This window comes from Myotis nattereri (genome assembly GCF_964212035.1).
Source record: "Myotis nattereri genome assembly, chromosome: 3".
NCBI classification, from domain to species: domain Eukaryota; kingdom Metazoa; phylum Chordata; class Mammalia; order Chiroptera; family Vespertilionidae; genus Myotis; species Myotis nattereri.
The window spans coordinates 207,567,025-207,582,192 of NC_138077.1; the positions used below are offsets into that span (position 1 = coordinate 207,567,025).

Consider the following 15,168-nt stretch of genomic DNA (forward strand, 5'->3'; position numbering starts at 1 on the left):
CAGTGAAGTCCCACACCCTCCCACTTCCTACTTTGGTAGATACTATAAACTCCATTCAACAGGGATTAAATAACCATGGGTAAGAATCAAAGAAAAAAGCTGGAATCAGATAATCAGTAAAATAAGTGAATTTAAGTAGTAATATATAAAAATTAACATCCAGTCCTAGCTGGTTTGGCTCAGTGGATAGAGCGTCAGCAGGTGGACTGAAGAGACTCAGGTTTGACTCGGGTCAAGGGCACATGCCCAGTGGGGAGCATGCAGGAGGCAGCCTATCAGTGGTTTTCTCTCGTCATTGATGTTTCCATCTCTCTCTCCCCTCTCCCTTCCTCTCTATAATCAATAAAAATATATTTAAAAAATAAAAATTAACATCCACACAATATTATCCAACCTCACAAGATACTGTTCTTTGAAAACTATTTAATGTACATACAGAGGATCTTAATGGATTTTTTTATGTGTTAGGTACCAGTAGACCACCAACATTTTCCACTCAGTTATGGGTAAGAATTCCTGTTAGCACTTAAAAGTATCCTATCTAATAAAGAGGTAATATGCTAATTGGCCCTCACACTGTCGCAAAGATGGCGGTGCCCACAGCCAATAAGGAGGGACTATGCTAATTGACTGCCATGTCCTCAAAGATGGCGGCACCCACAGCCACAAGATGGCGGCGCCCAGTCCCCTCAGCCCCACTGGGGCAGCAGGTGTGTAGCAAGGCCTGCCTCCAGAGTCCCCCAGTCCCCTCAGCCCTCCAGCTGCCCAGGGCCACCTGAGACTCAGGTAACCAGGGCCAGCCAAGGCTTGCGCTGCTGGCAGTGGCAGAGGCAGAGGTGTGATGGGGGTGTCTCCTTCCCCTGATCTCCGGGTCACTTCCCGCCCCTGAGGGCTCTCGGACCATGAGAGGGGGCAGGCCGGGCTGAGGGAGCCCCCCTCCAGTGCATGAATTTTCATGTATTGGGCCTCTAGTTAATGATAACTTCAAACTGAGCCAGGATAAAAAAAACTTTTCTGTCTCTACATATACATACATTCTCTTGCATATGTATGCATACGTGTGTGCCTATGCGCGCACTCTCTCTCCCCTCTCTCTCTCTCTCTCTTACACACACACACCTGACAAAGAAAAGCCTTGTATCGAGAGTAAGGTTCTGGAGGACTGCTGATTTTTTATCTTTTGGAATGTGGATTCCAAACTACTAGTGAAAAACCATCAAGAAGGGTAAGCTTTGCCCTGGCTGGTATGGCTCAGTTGGTTGGGCATGGTCCCATGCACCTGAAGGTGATGGGTTCAATTCCAGGTCAGGGCATATGCCCAGGTTGTGGACTCAATCCCCAGTAGAGGGCATGCAGAAGGGTGAACTTTTGGGAATTTGGCTGTGGGAGACATTTTGCATTTAAAAGCTTTCCAAGTTAAGGACCCAGCTGGGTGGTTCAGTTGATTGGAGCATTGTCCCATATACCAAAAAAGTTGCACATACCTAGGTTGCAGGTTCAATCCCTGGTTGGGGCACATACAGGAGGCAACCAATCAATGTTTCTCTCTCACACCAATGTTTCTCTCTCTCTCCAAAACCAATAAAAAAACATATCCTAGGATGGGAATTAAAAACCTTCTAAGCTGCCCGGCTGGTGCAACTCAGTGGTGGAGCATCAACCTATGAACAAGGAGGTCACGGTTCGATTTCTGGTCAGGGCACATGCCAGAATTGCAGGCTCAATCCCCAGTAGGGGGCATATAGGAGGCAACCAATCAATGATTCTCTTTCATCATTGATGTTTCCATCTTTCCCTTCCTCACTGAAATCAAAAGAAATATATTTTAAAAAAGAAATACCTTCCAAGTTATTCAATGACCACTACACAATATTCCACATGGAAATGACTCAAAGAAATATATACCTTCTATGATTTAAATAAAAATGAAGCGACGGCCCTGACCAGTTTGGTTCAGTGGATAGAGCGTCAGCCTGTGGACTGAGGGGTCCCAGGTTCGATTCCGGTCAGGGGCATGTACCTTGGTTGCGGGCACGTCCCCAGTAGGGGGTGTGCAGGAGGCGGCTGATGTTTCTCTCTCATCGGTGTTTCTAACTCTCTATCCCTCTCCCTTCCTCTCTGTAAAATCAATAAAATACATATTAAAAAAAAAAAAAATGAAGTGACGAGGCAGTAAAAGAAGAATGTATTCAACAGGTTTTTAGCTGCTGATCAGGATTTGGCTCAATCTTGTCAAAGAGCCTTTTATAGCCGAAACCGGTTTGGCTCAGTGGATAGAGCATCGGCCTGCGGACTGAAAGGTCCCAGGTTCGATTCCGGTCAAGGGCATGTACCTGGGTTGCAGGCATATCCCCAGTAGGAGATGTGCAGGAGGCAGCTGATCCATGTTTCTCTCTCATCGATGTTTCTAACTCTCTATCTCTCTCCCTTCCTCTCTGTAAAAAATCAATAAAATATATTTTAAAAAAAAAAAAAAGAGCCTTTTATACTTGAACTGGAATGTCTAAAGACATTTTTCACACACAGCCTTTTGTCTAACACATATATGGGGGTGGAGATCTAGTGGTAACATTCCAGAAGACTTAATCTCATAGCCATGTTTGGACAACCAGTTTGATCATATATATGGATGATAGCTTCCAATTTCAAATGTGATCAGCTATTGAATGTGGTGACATTATGTTAGGATATTTTAATATATTCAGTCTAAAAAAGAATCATCATCAGTTTGGGGGCAGTTTTAAGCGAACAGAAATAACATGATTCAGACAGTGAGATCTTAAATTATTCTGAACAGTATTGGTTCTTACAAGCAGCAGAAAAAATATCAAAAACTACATACCATGATTGATTGAAAAAATTAATGAGAGAAATAAGGTTTACTTTTTACATTGCTGAAGTTAGCAATTTATACATATTTTAGATTACTGATTCACAAATAATTTAAAACAAAGAGAGTTGAATTTAAAACAAAGCTCTTTAGCCTTTTGAAAGTTTTTTTTTTTTTAACTAATTGTATAAGCACATGTATGTTGACAACCTGGATGTTCTCATTTCTAAATATACAGGGCATTTAATAATTTATAATGTACTTCAACATGTTGTTATATTTAATTCAAAACTATACAGCAAGATGATCTATACTAATGTGGCAAAATGTAGGAGCAGTCAGTGAGAAATACAGATAGGTTACCCAACTCCAGTGAGCCACATGAAAACAGGATTCATAAAAATAAACCTGTTTCTGTATAAGGAAAAAGGTTTTTTGGAGTAAGAATAGAAATAAGAAATGAAAAATAAAATTTAATCCCATCTAAATTTTATGTACTAAAATTTTTAAAAATCAAACTATGCTGATAATTTTAAAATACATACCTTCTTTCCATTAACATTTCATAAAAGTCTCTGATATCTTGACCAGATTTTTCCATACAGTGGTAAAATGCCAGCTGACTTTCCCGATTTGCAAAATCCACCTTAAAGAAAAAAGAATAGCAGGTATATCTGCAAGTTTCAGATTTAAAAAATGAAAAGTTACCAAATTTTTTAATTCTTCCCAAAATAGTCCTCAAGACTATTTCAAGAAAGAGCAATCTTTCTAAATGAAGTGAAATAACCCTCATAACAAACTGTATTTTGTTACTCTGAAATCTCTCTCAAATTCTACTAAAAAATTATAGGATTCGCCTTAGCTGGTTTGGCTCAGAGGATAGAGCGTCAGCCTGTGGACTGAAGGGTGCCAGGTTCGATTCCAGTCAAGGGCACATGCCGGGGTTTGCTAGCTCGATCCCAGTGCAGAAGGCAGCCGATCAATAATTCTCTTTCATCGCTGATGTTTCTCTCTCTCCCTCTCTCTCTCTCCCCTCTCCCTTCCTCTCTGAAATCAATGAAAATATATTATAAAAAAAAAAAAAGGAATTATAAGGTTCTAGAAGGAGTGGGATAAGCAAAATGGAAAACTGAAATGATACCTAGCAGGATTCTAAGTTGTCAATTAAATAATCAGAACAACTAAATCCAGCAATCTCTGTTGTGCATAAATTTGCTGGAACCATAGTAAGAACATAAACTATGGGCCCTAACCAGTTTAGCTCAGTGGATAGAGCGTCGGCCTGTGGACTCAAGGATCCCAGGTTCAATTCCAGTCAAGGGCATGTACCTTGGTTGCGGGCACATACCCAGTGGGGGGGTGTGCAGGAGGCAGCTGATCGATGTTTCTTTCTCATTGATGTTTCTAACTCTCTATCCCTCTCCCTTCCGCCCAGTAAAAAATCAATAAAATATGTATTTTTTTAAAAAACCTTGATAAAAAATTATAGGATTCGCCTTAGCTGGTTTGGCTCAGTGGATAGAGCGTCAGTCTGTGGACTGAAGGGTCCCAGGTTCAATTCCAGTCAAGGGCACATGCCAGGGGTTGCTAGCTCGATCCCAGTGCAGAAGGCAGCCGATCAATGATTCTCTTTCATCATTGATGCTTCTATCTCTCTCTCCCCTCTCCCTTCCTCTCTGAAATCAATAAAAATATATTTTTTAAAAAAAGAATTATAAATAAATTACTTGTTATATGGATTTGAGGGGCTAGTTAGACCCTATAAGGTTCTAGAAGGAATGGGATAAGCAAAATGGAAAACTGAAATGATACCTAGCAGGATTCTAGGTTGTCAATTAAATAATCAGAACAACTAAATCCAGCAATCAGAGCTGGGCCTCAGAGTCACTAAAAAGCATATAATATCCATCATCAATACCTTTTGTTTTAAATTGATATATTATTTGGAAAAGACTTATTTCAATCTAACCCATCATCAATGATTCTCTCTCATCACTGATGTTTCTATCTCTTCCTCTCCCTTCCTCTCTCTGAAATCAATAAAAAGAAGACATTTAAACCAAAAAAAGGGCAAGATCTGAATATGACTTTGTTTTGCTTCTGTTTACCTTTACTCTACATACCTTAATTTTATTCCCACCAATTTTCCTCCCCTTGGTCTCTTTTACAGCTGCCTGTGCATATTCAATTTCATTGTAGATAATCAGGGCCATGCCTTTTAAGCGGTCAAACACCACCTGTAACAAAAAACACACAACAAAAAAGTAAGAGCCTCATCCACTAGGCACAGTATCAGTCCCAAACAAACTGCTAAGTCATAAGGACACTGTCAAGATAAAATATACTTACATACATTTTATTTATTTACTTATTTTATTTTTATTAATCCTCACTCAATGATATTTTTCCAGATTTTTAGAGAGAGTGGAGTGGGAGAGACAGAAAGAGACACATCGATTGGCTGCCTCGTGCATGGGGATCAAGCCTGCAACTAAGATACATGTCCTTGACCGGAATTGAACCCGGGACCCTTCAGTCAACAGGCTGAAGCTCTACCCACTGAGCCAAACTGGCTAGGGCTACTTATATACATTTTATTCTAGAAAAAATTTCAGGCTTTTCCTGATTATGCATATTGTAGTGAAAACAATAAAATGTGTAAGGACTGTTTAGAATCATGGCTACTGTGGCTTGAGGTATATTATGCGTTATTTTGTTTTTCTGTATTTTACTTTATTTTTCACATTGACTGAATACTGCCCACTTTAACATCATTGATAGGTTCTGTGACTTTAAGTAAAATGACATATAATAAAACCAATTTTACCACAGGCTAACTGCTATAAACAAGAGTTAAGTTCCAACAGCATCTCATCAACACTATAATGAAATGACACGGAACAAAACGATGTTATTTGAGAACCTGCTACATTTAAGTAAGCATTCTAGTTTTAGCTAAAAAAAAAAAAAAAAAAAAAAATCAATACTCTTGGCAGAGAGAAAAAAATGTGAAGAGTATTGGATCAACAAAAAAGGTTAGTGACTCTTAGTTGTAAGTGGCACTACCATCTTAAAGCTATTGGATTTTTATTTACACTAGCAGTCTTTAACGTGTATTTCTCCAATCAACAAAAGCTACATTTAAAGAAATGTCAAAATTATGCAACATGTCCACCACAGTGTAAATCTGCTTTTTTAAAAGCTTTACCTTTACATAATGGAATGGGGCCAGAGATCATTTTCCTGTTTTATTTGTGGATCTGTTACATAAACATTGATTAGATGAATATTCTGTTGTGTAACTGTCTTGATAAAGTCATCATTAGCCCTAGCCCGTTTGGCTCAGTGGATGGAGCTATGGCCTGCGGACTGAAGGGTCCCAGGTTCGATTCCGGCAAGGGCACATGCCCAGGCTGTGGGCTCGATCCCTAGTTGGGGGCGTGCAGGAGGCAGCTGGTCAATGATTCCCTCTTATCACTGATGTTTCTATCTCTCCCTCTTCCTTCCTCTCTGAAATCAATGAAGAAATATATATTTTTTTAAAAAGTCATCATCATTAAAAAAAATCAAGACTAATTACATATTAGTGTGAACATGAACAATCCTCTATAATAAAAGGCTAATATGCAAATTGTCCCCTCAGGAGTTTAACTGACCAAGAGTTCAACCACTCGCTATGACATGCGCTGACCACCAGGGGGTAGCACAGAACAAAGGAAGGCCCCGGCCAGAAGCCAGGGGAAAGAAGGCCCCATTTGGCCCTCATCGCTGGCCAGGCCTAGGAACACTACCCGTTCATGAATTTCATGCCTCAAGCCTCTAGTTATGTAATAAGACTGTCTAATTTTGCCCAGCTGGCGTGGCTCAATGGTTGACCATTGACCTATGAACCAGGAAGTCACGGTTCAATTCCAGGTTGTGGGCTCAATCCCCAGTGTGGATCATGCAGAAGGCAGTCGATCAATGATTCTCTCTTCACTGACATTTCTCTCTCCATTCCTCTCTGAAATCAATAAAAATATACATTAAAAAAAAAAAAATGCCCTAGCCTGTTTAGCTCAGTAGATAGAGCATTAGCCTGTAGACTGAAGGGTCCTGGGTTTGATTCTTTTTTTTTTTTTTCCTGGGTTTGATTCTTGATTAGGGCACATGCCCAGGTTGTGGGCTTGATTCCTAGTGGGGGGCGTGCAGGAGGCAGCCAATCAATGATTCTCATCATTGATGTTTCTAGCTCTCTCTCCCTTCCCTTCCTTTCTGAAATCAATAAAAATATATTTTAAAAAAAAGACTGTCTAATTTTACTGTGAGATAAAATTATAAAAATCTCTAATAAACATTCTATTTAACAGTATTGTGTACATTAATTTCAAAATTAATTAGCTCAGCTGGTTCAAAATAGTTTTCAAAATATTCATATCATAAGCTAATATAGATGAGCTGCCCTTCTAGGCCAATTTTTAGAAAAGAGAATTTTATTGTATGAGTTATTAAAGAAAAGAAAAAGTTGGCACTAGAAATTGAGACTGAAAGGACAGAATATCCAGAAAAGAGAGTCAGAAGTAGCTTTAAACTACATACCAAAACCTCCCACCTACCTTTATCACAGGCCCATATCGGCAGAAATGTCGTGTTAAATATTGATCCGACACATTTGCAGAAAGCCCATCTAACCACACGCAGTTTGTAGGCATGCTCTTTCCAAAACCCAGCTGAATATAAAAGGCGAAATTTCTGTCAGTAAAGTCACCAATTATTCAACTACCGAATTCTGAGAAAACCTGTCTTCTGTAGGAATCTCGTCAAACCAACATCTCAAGTGGAAAACCATTGGGTTATATCAAGTAAAAACTTTTTAAAAAAAAGCAATACTGCCTAAATAAGCAAGTCTTTACTTTAGATTATAGTATAACAGAATGAGAATGCAGAAATGTACCACCTTTAGGTTATCTAACTATATTACTGAAAACTTAATAATGAGACATATGCAAACAAAACAAAACCAAACCCTCCAAATCTTAAAAATCATAACAGTACAATAATTTATGCAAATTTCTTTACCTTAAGGCGGTTATTTCCAAGGTATTCCCCATCCATCTTCTTAATAGCCTTACAAACGCTGGCAATATCACAGTATTGCAAAAATGCATACTGAGGAACTCCATTAACTTTTTTAATATCAATATCCTGAAAAGGCCAATGGATACCACTTAATGATACAAAAAAGTAATCAGAAATTTATTTTCAACAAGAAAATAAATAAAAATAAACCTCATAAAGTCCATATGAGGTATATATTTCTCAAAATAGTCATAGTCCCAAAAATAATTTTCTTAGATAAAATTGTACATCTTCATGAAACTGTAAATTAGTGTAAAAACCTATATAACAGCATTTGTAATCACAAACCATGAAATCGTTCTCATGAAACTCTCTGCAGAAGAGCAACTGCACTACAACTCAAAATTTGAAATTTATAATACCTATTTTAAGAAAAATGTATGATAGTAAAGAAAAGGCAGCCTATTTTATGAAAACCTAAAAAATAATTCTGCAATATCTGAAGGACTTACTAGAAACAGGCCATTTAAAATATACTATCTGGCCCTGGCTGGTTTGGCTCAGTGGATAGAGTGTCAGCCTGTGGCCTGAAGGGTCCCAGGTTCGATTCTGGTCAAGAGCACATGCCTTGGTTGTGGGCTTGATCCAGTGGGGGGCATGCAGGAGGGAGCAGATCAATGATTCTCTCTCATCACTGATGTTTTTATCTCTCCCTTCCTCTCTAAAAATCAATAAAGATATATTTTATGAATAAATAGAAATACTATCTATGTTGGGGTTGGGTGGAGGAATTGAGCAAAAAAGGAAAAAATAAAAAGAGAGTGAACTCAAGGACATGGACAACAGGTGATAATTGTGGGATGAGGAGGCGGAGAGGTGATGGAGGTGAATGAGGGCACAGAGGGAATAAATGGTGATGGAATAAATTAAAATAAAAGCTAAAATAATATTAATAATATTTGAGAAGAGTAAAAATAACAAAGAAATCAAGTTTTCAAAAGTGATTTACAATATGCAATTCTAAAATAGAAGACTCATTCTTCTATCAGTGTATCTCACTGAACCAAGACTGGTGATTTGATAAATATGGTAATGATCTCTCATATCCAATATGAATTGATATATCAATACCCAAACTACTTTGTGAAAATGCATCAAAAACACTATCCCTGGGTTAAAGAAAAACTCTATGAAGGAACACCACCATCTCTTTGGAATGCTCAAATCCTGTAGCCCCACTCAGACTGATGCTGCCTGGAGGAAGTGGTGAAAAAGAACCTAGCTTACACAGGAGAATGGTCCAGAGACACCAGACACTTGGAGGGCAAAACATTGACTTAAACAATAATCACCTGGACCATATATTGCAGAGTAAGTATTATGATTATCTAAGCCTCCTTAAGGATCACAAGTCAATAATCAAAATCTGAAATGGCAAAATGAATGTATTTAAAAGCTGTATGATGGGTCCTTTAAAAAAACCAATAATTTATACTCAAAATTGTTGTAAGTAATGGTAAGCAATCACTTTGATTTTCACTATTAAGTAGAATGCAATAACCCAGGATAACTCTACTGAAGAGAAACAATCTCCAAAGAATATGGTGGGTAGACTCACTAACTACCAGGTTCTTTCTGGCTATAGCATAATCTGTTATCAGACTATTTCCCCAAAGTTTGTGTTTCATTAAAATAGTGATAACCATGAGCAACTGCAAACATGATGAGACTATGGTTTCCAAAAAGAATACTGATATGTCCACCTTAGTGAGAAGCATAGCTCTCAAACACAAGTATTCTAATTTTAGCAACCTTGGTGATAAACATGTGCCCATGTGTCCAAATAAAACTTTTTATACCCCTCCAAAATTTAAAGTAGCAGTGACATTTGAATAAAAGTATATCTGAAAGCTTTATCAATTCATAAACTCATGAATGCCAAGGCAGAAAAAGCTGAAGTTCAGATAGTAATGTGAACTCCAAGTCACTCATCTAGGTAGGCAATATAACTAGAATTAGAGTACACCACTACACACATAAAAAAATAAAAGAACTTTAAAAATCAAAATAACTTAAAAAGAGAGTAAGACGAATATTTTGCTGGTATATTTCTCTAAATATATTATCTCTGCTTTTTCTTTACTTTCTACCAACCACTTCATTCTCTTGCCCCACCCCCAGTAAAATGAGGTTTTACATCAGCCATAGACACAAATAATGTTTTAGTCACGGGACTAGATTATATCATTTAAAAAGGGCCCCCCTCGGAGCTCCAGTGGCGCAATCGGTTAGCGCGCGGTACTTATAAAAAGGGCCCCCCCTCCCCCCCGGCCTATTTGCTCAGTGGTTAGAACATTGGCCTGTGAACAGAAGAATCGTGGGTTTCATTCCCAGTCAAGGGTATGTACCTCAGTTGCCCCCTCAGGAGGCAGCCAATTGATAGATCTCTCACATTGATGTTTCTCTCCCTCCCTCCCTCTCCTATCTCCCTTACACTCTCTCTAGGAATCAATGGAAAAAATATCTTCGGGTGAAGAAAATAAATGAATGAATGAATGAATGGATCTTCTGTTTAGCGCATTAGTGTATAATAGTGATTTTCAATTGGTGTGTTAACAAGAAGCACAACTGGTGGGCTGCAAGAATTTTTTTATATGTTTTTATTGATTTGAGAGAGAGCGGGAGGGAGGGAGGGGGAGGGGGGGAGAGAGAGAGAGAGAGAGAGAGAGAAACATCGATTCTGCCTCCAGCATGCCCCTACTAGGTCTCAATCCCATGACCCAAACATATGCCCTTACCAGGAATTGAAATGACCTTCTGGTACATTGGGAGGATGCTTAACCAAGTGAGCCACACTGGCCAGGGCTGCCATAAGGATTTTTAAAACATGCAATACCTGCCTATTTAGTGAGGGGCACTGACCTCTTTTCCTTTAGATTGTCAAATAAAAAAATGACAACAGCTAATTCAATAGTCGTCTAATGTGAATGAATCAAAATTACACCTATTTTTTTTGTGTGCCGCAGAATTTTAATAATTAGTTTATGGGTTCCATGAGATGAAAAAGGTTAAAAATTGGTGGTATACAAGATAGATGGATAGACAAACAAAAGGACACACACACATCTGAAAGATTAGTAAGAGCTATTCCTACCTGTAACATTTTTAAATATAGTACAAATATACTAGGGCAACTTTTTTGTTATCTACACTAATAAAAGAGAAAAATGGTAATTGGCGTACGGCGATACCGTTTTCATTGGCAAATCAGGGCTATATGCAAATTAACTGCCAACTAAGATTGGCAGTTAACTGCCAACTAAGATTGGCAGTTAACTGCCAACAAGATGGCGGCTAACTTGCATATGTAGGCACAATGCAGGGAGGCGAAAGGGAAAGCAGGAAGAAGCCCCCTGCCACTGACAGTGATCTGAAACCCAGGGGGGAGCTAAGAGCTGGGGGGCAGGGCAAAGGCGGCCCTGGGGCCGCCTTTGCCCTGCCCCCCAGCCATGATCGGAGAATCAGGCGCCTTTGCCGCCCTGGCCAGTGATAGCAGGAAGTAGGGGTGGAGCCAGCGATGGGAGCTGGGCACGGTCGAAGCTGGCAGTCCCAGGAGCTAGGGGTCCCTTGCCTGGACCTAAAGCGAAGCCCACGATCGCGGCGCCCCCCGCTGCCACTGCAGGTCCCCGCTGCCTGGGCCGGACGCCTAGGCCAGAGGCATTAGGCCTGGGCAGGGGCGGAGCCTGCAACCTCGGGGAGCTGGGGGTCCCCTGCCCAGGCCTGACACCTCTGCCGGAGGCCTCAGGCATGGTCAAGGGGCCGATCCGGTGATTGGTGATCGGAGGGTGATGAGGGTCAACTCCTCTGGCTGAGGCATCAGGCCTGGGTGGGGGGCGGAGCCGGGGATTGGGGGGATATGATGGTCCCCTTGCCCAGGCCTGAAGCCTGGGTCAGAGGCGTCAGGCTTGGGCGGGGGGTGGAGCAAGCGATAGGAGGGAGATGGGGGTCCCCTGCCCAGGCATGATTCCTGGGCCAGAGGCCTCAGGCCTGGGCGGGGGCCAGAGCCAGTGATCGGGGGGAGATGGGAGTCCCCTGTCCAAGCCTGACACCTCTGGCGGAGGCGTCAGGCCTGGGCAAGGGGCCGATCAGGCGATCGGAGGGTGATGGGGGTCAACGCCTGAGGGCTCCCAGTATGTGAGAGGGGGCAGGCTGGGCTGAGGGACACTCCCCCCCCCCCCCCAGTACACGAATTTCGTGCACCGGGCCCCTAGTTAATATATATAAAGAAAATCTAAAAAATCAAGAAGTAACTTCCCTATTTTTTCTATCACAAAACAGTACATCCCCATATAAGGGGTCAATGGGGAAAAAAAGGGACATATGTAATACTTTCAATAAAAGATTTTAAAAAAATTTTTTAATGAAATTAAAACAAAAAACAGTATATCCTAAGAGCTGTAACCAAACTATGTTTTGAGTAGTCAAAAATTTTTAATAGGTTTTTATTGATTTCAGAGAGAGGAAGGCAGAGGGAAAGAGAAATAGAAACATTAACGTTGACAGAGAATCGTTGATCAGCTGCCTCCTGCACGCCCCACACCGAGGATCAAGCCTGAAACCCAGGAATGTGCCCTGACAGGAAGTCAAACCAAATCAAACCATGACTTCCTGGTTCATGGGTCAATGTTCAACCAATGAGCCACTCCAGTCAGGCCAAACTATTTTCACTATAAACTGACTCAAGTTTTGAGCCATAGGGAACAGAAAAACCCTTCTACTCCTAAACCTAAGTATGACTTGCCTAATATAAAAAGTGATTCTAATTAAAATTTCAAAATAGAACTGAGCTTCCAGCATGATATCCATGTTCTAGTAATCCCCAAGGTGCTTTCTGATGAGCACCGTGGTAACAACAGTCACACACGAGTCTGCTGCTTCTTTCTCACAAATATATGTTCTCTTCCAGATTTCCCTTTCAATCCACAGGACTAGAGATGGCACTGAAACAGCACCCAATAGGAAAAGGAAGACAGAAAAACTGGGTAGGAAAATATATATGTAAACAAAATAAAGACAAATATACATTATGCATTTTTACATACACACATAAATACTCTCCAAAGGGTTTTGCAAGATCATGTTTTAGCGAGAGTTAAAAACACATAGGACAAATTAAAAAAACATTCATTACACCATCTAAATATCATCTTTCCAAATATAATCTGTAACTTTGCTTTGTCTTATGAAAAAGACCTAAAACTGTTTTTATTGTAAAAAGTAACATACCACAATTTCACCAAAGCGCTGGAAGATGTTTCGAAGATCATGGTAAGTAGTGGTTTTTTCAAGGTTGCCAATAAAGAGGGTTCTTGTTGCTTTGGGATGAAATTCATCTATCCTTTCATCCAAAGGGCGAAATTCATTTTCACTTTCTGTTTCTATAAGTGGGATGGGGGCAGAGTAAAAAGAGAAGAGAGTGTTTTGATGTGTATTTATATTTATATATCATAGGGGAAAAACTACATTTAAGAAAGTAAATCTCTGAAACATTGGGCTTGAGTACTCATACAATCTGAAAAAATATACACACCTTCAGAAATAGCAAAAGAAGAATACAAAGGCTAATGAACTTGTCCCAAAAGTAGGGGGAAGTAACACTTTGATTTTTAAAATAGGAAAGTGGACAGAATTTCAATCTGCAAGTTGATTTGTTGAAAAAATAATCACTTAGCACAGAAATATATTTTAAACCCCAGAAAAATGGTAATTATTTTAGCCTAATCTTAAGTTCCAAAATTATGTTGCAGGCTCTCAACGTGGAGTATAAACTATACATAAAACTCAACTGAAATCAGTCCAGCTTCATTACTTAATTTACTTTCAACATTTTATGAAATACTTAAGATTTTACATTTGTCCTACTAATCATAATCAACACAACCCAAATTCCTGTCTCAATGAAGCAAATTTTAGATACAAAAATAATAATTGCATGATAACGGACTGAAACAACACTTATGAAATATCTTCTTTTGGTGTTGTACAGACCTCAATGACAACTAGAAAAAGACTAAATGACTCTTCAAGTTTCTATTTCTTATGATCAAAAGCCCTTGTTTAATGTCCAATTCCAAGAGGCCCTTGACCTAAAGAAGAAATCAGCTCCATACATTTCAATACAAAACATTTATGACAAATCATCCAACAGCAGAATTCCAACCAAGTCTCTATACTCAAATTTGATTGCTTTCCACATCCCATTAAACAGGTGTTTCATGTTGTCCTATCTTGAAAAGGTAGCTTCAGCTTTCCTATGCTTGAAATTAACCAAACTTCTCAAAATCTTTACGGGAAGGTGATTAAAACCCAATTACATCCTGGCTTTAGGTAAATGTTTTAGATAAAATGGTATTTTACTGTATAAATCTCGAGCTAGCCTCACCACTTGGAGTTAGTCAGCTCTCAATAATGACCCTAAATTAGATCCTCACTACTTACATAAGATCCTCACTAATTATGTCAGTTCCTTAAGAATAGATGACATTCTAAATATAATTCCAAATGTGTTAAATAAGAACTGCTCTTAACCCAGTATAACTTAGGGCAGTATCTCAAAACTAGCAGAGAAGTGGGAACATGAAGACATAACCTAGAATTCCTTTGAAAAGATAATATTCCTCTGAATTAGTGTTTTATCACAAAATTATGCACATTTTACATTATTCACTCTAACACCTCTGTGCCTGTTTTAATACACAAATAACATTCTTTTCAGGAATATTATTTTTCCTCTTAATTAAATAAAATAAATAAGAAAATGAGCGATGTTTACCTTAAAATTCAAAACTCAAAGTTTAGTCTTAAAGTTCATCTCAGCTACATAATGGGACTGTATAATTTTAACATTTCTATTCATTCCTTTACAAATTTACTCACAAGATGCCTTAAATTAGGGGCTCCCAAACATGCATATGTAAATTCTGAACCAGCAAGCTGGGGTAGGGTCCAAGAGTCTGCATTTTAAACAAGCTCTGAAGGTGATTCTAAACTGGAGGAAACATGGCCCAATCCCTGCCTGAGAAGACTTCCTGCCCTATAATAGGCCTTTCAGGTAAGTTCAAGCTAATAAAATGTCCCCTTGAAATTCTCAATGGGTCACACTAAGTTAGCCCTGCTTTTCCGTCACTATCTTTAAGGTCATAGAAGACAGAATAACAGATCCAATTGTGCTGGGCATAATGGAAATAAAACTGGTCTAACTAGCCCCTCAAATCCATATA

The 15,168-nt window shown here is 39.3% G+C and overlaps 1 protein-coding gene across 1 annotated transcript in view; it reads right to left on the minus strand.

Moving 5' to 3' along the window:
- SPEN (spen family transcriptional repressor) overlaps positions 1–15,168 on the minus strand; it is an 89,050-nt gene that overhangs the window by 12,362 nt on the left and 61,520 nt on the right. The window contains exons 6-10 of the mRNA XM_081086480.1: positions 13,175–13,326; positions 7,889–8,014; positions 7,426–7,539; positions 4,954–5,067; positions 3,376–3,476 (exon numbers count right to left, since the gene is read on the minus strand). Coding sequence (XP_080942606.1) covers positions 3,376–3,476; positions 4,954–5,067; positions 7,426–7,539; positions 7,889–8,014; positions 13,175–13,326 — 607 coding nt within the window. The remainder of the gene's footprint in view (positions 1–3,375; positions 3,477–4,953; positions 5,068–7,425; positions 7,540–7,888; positions 8,015–13,174; positions 13,327–15,168) is intronic.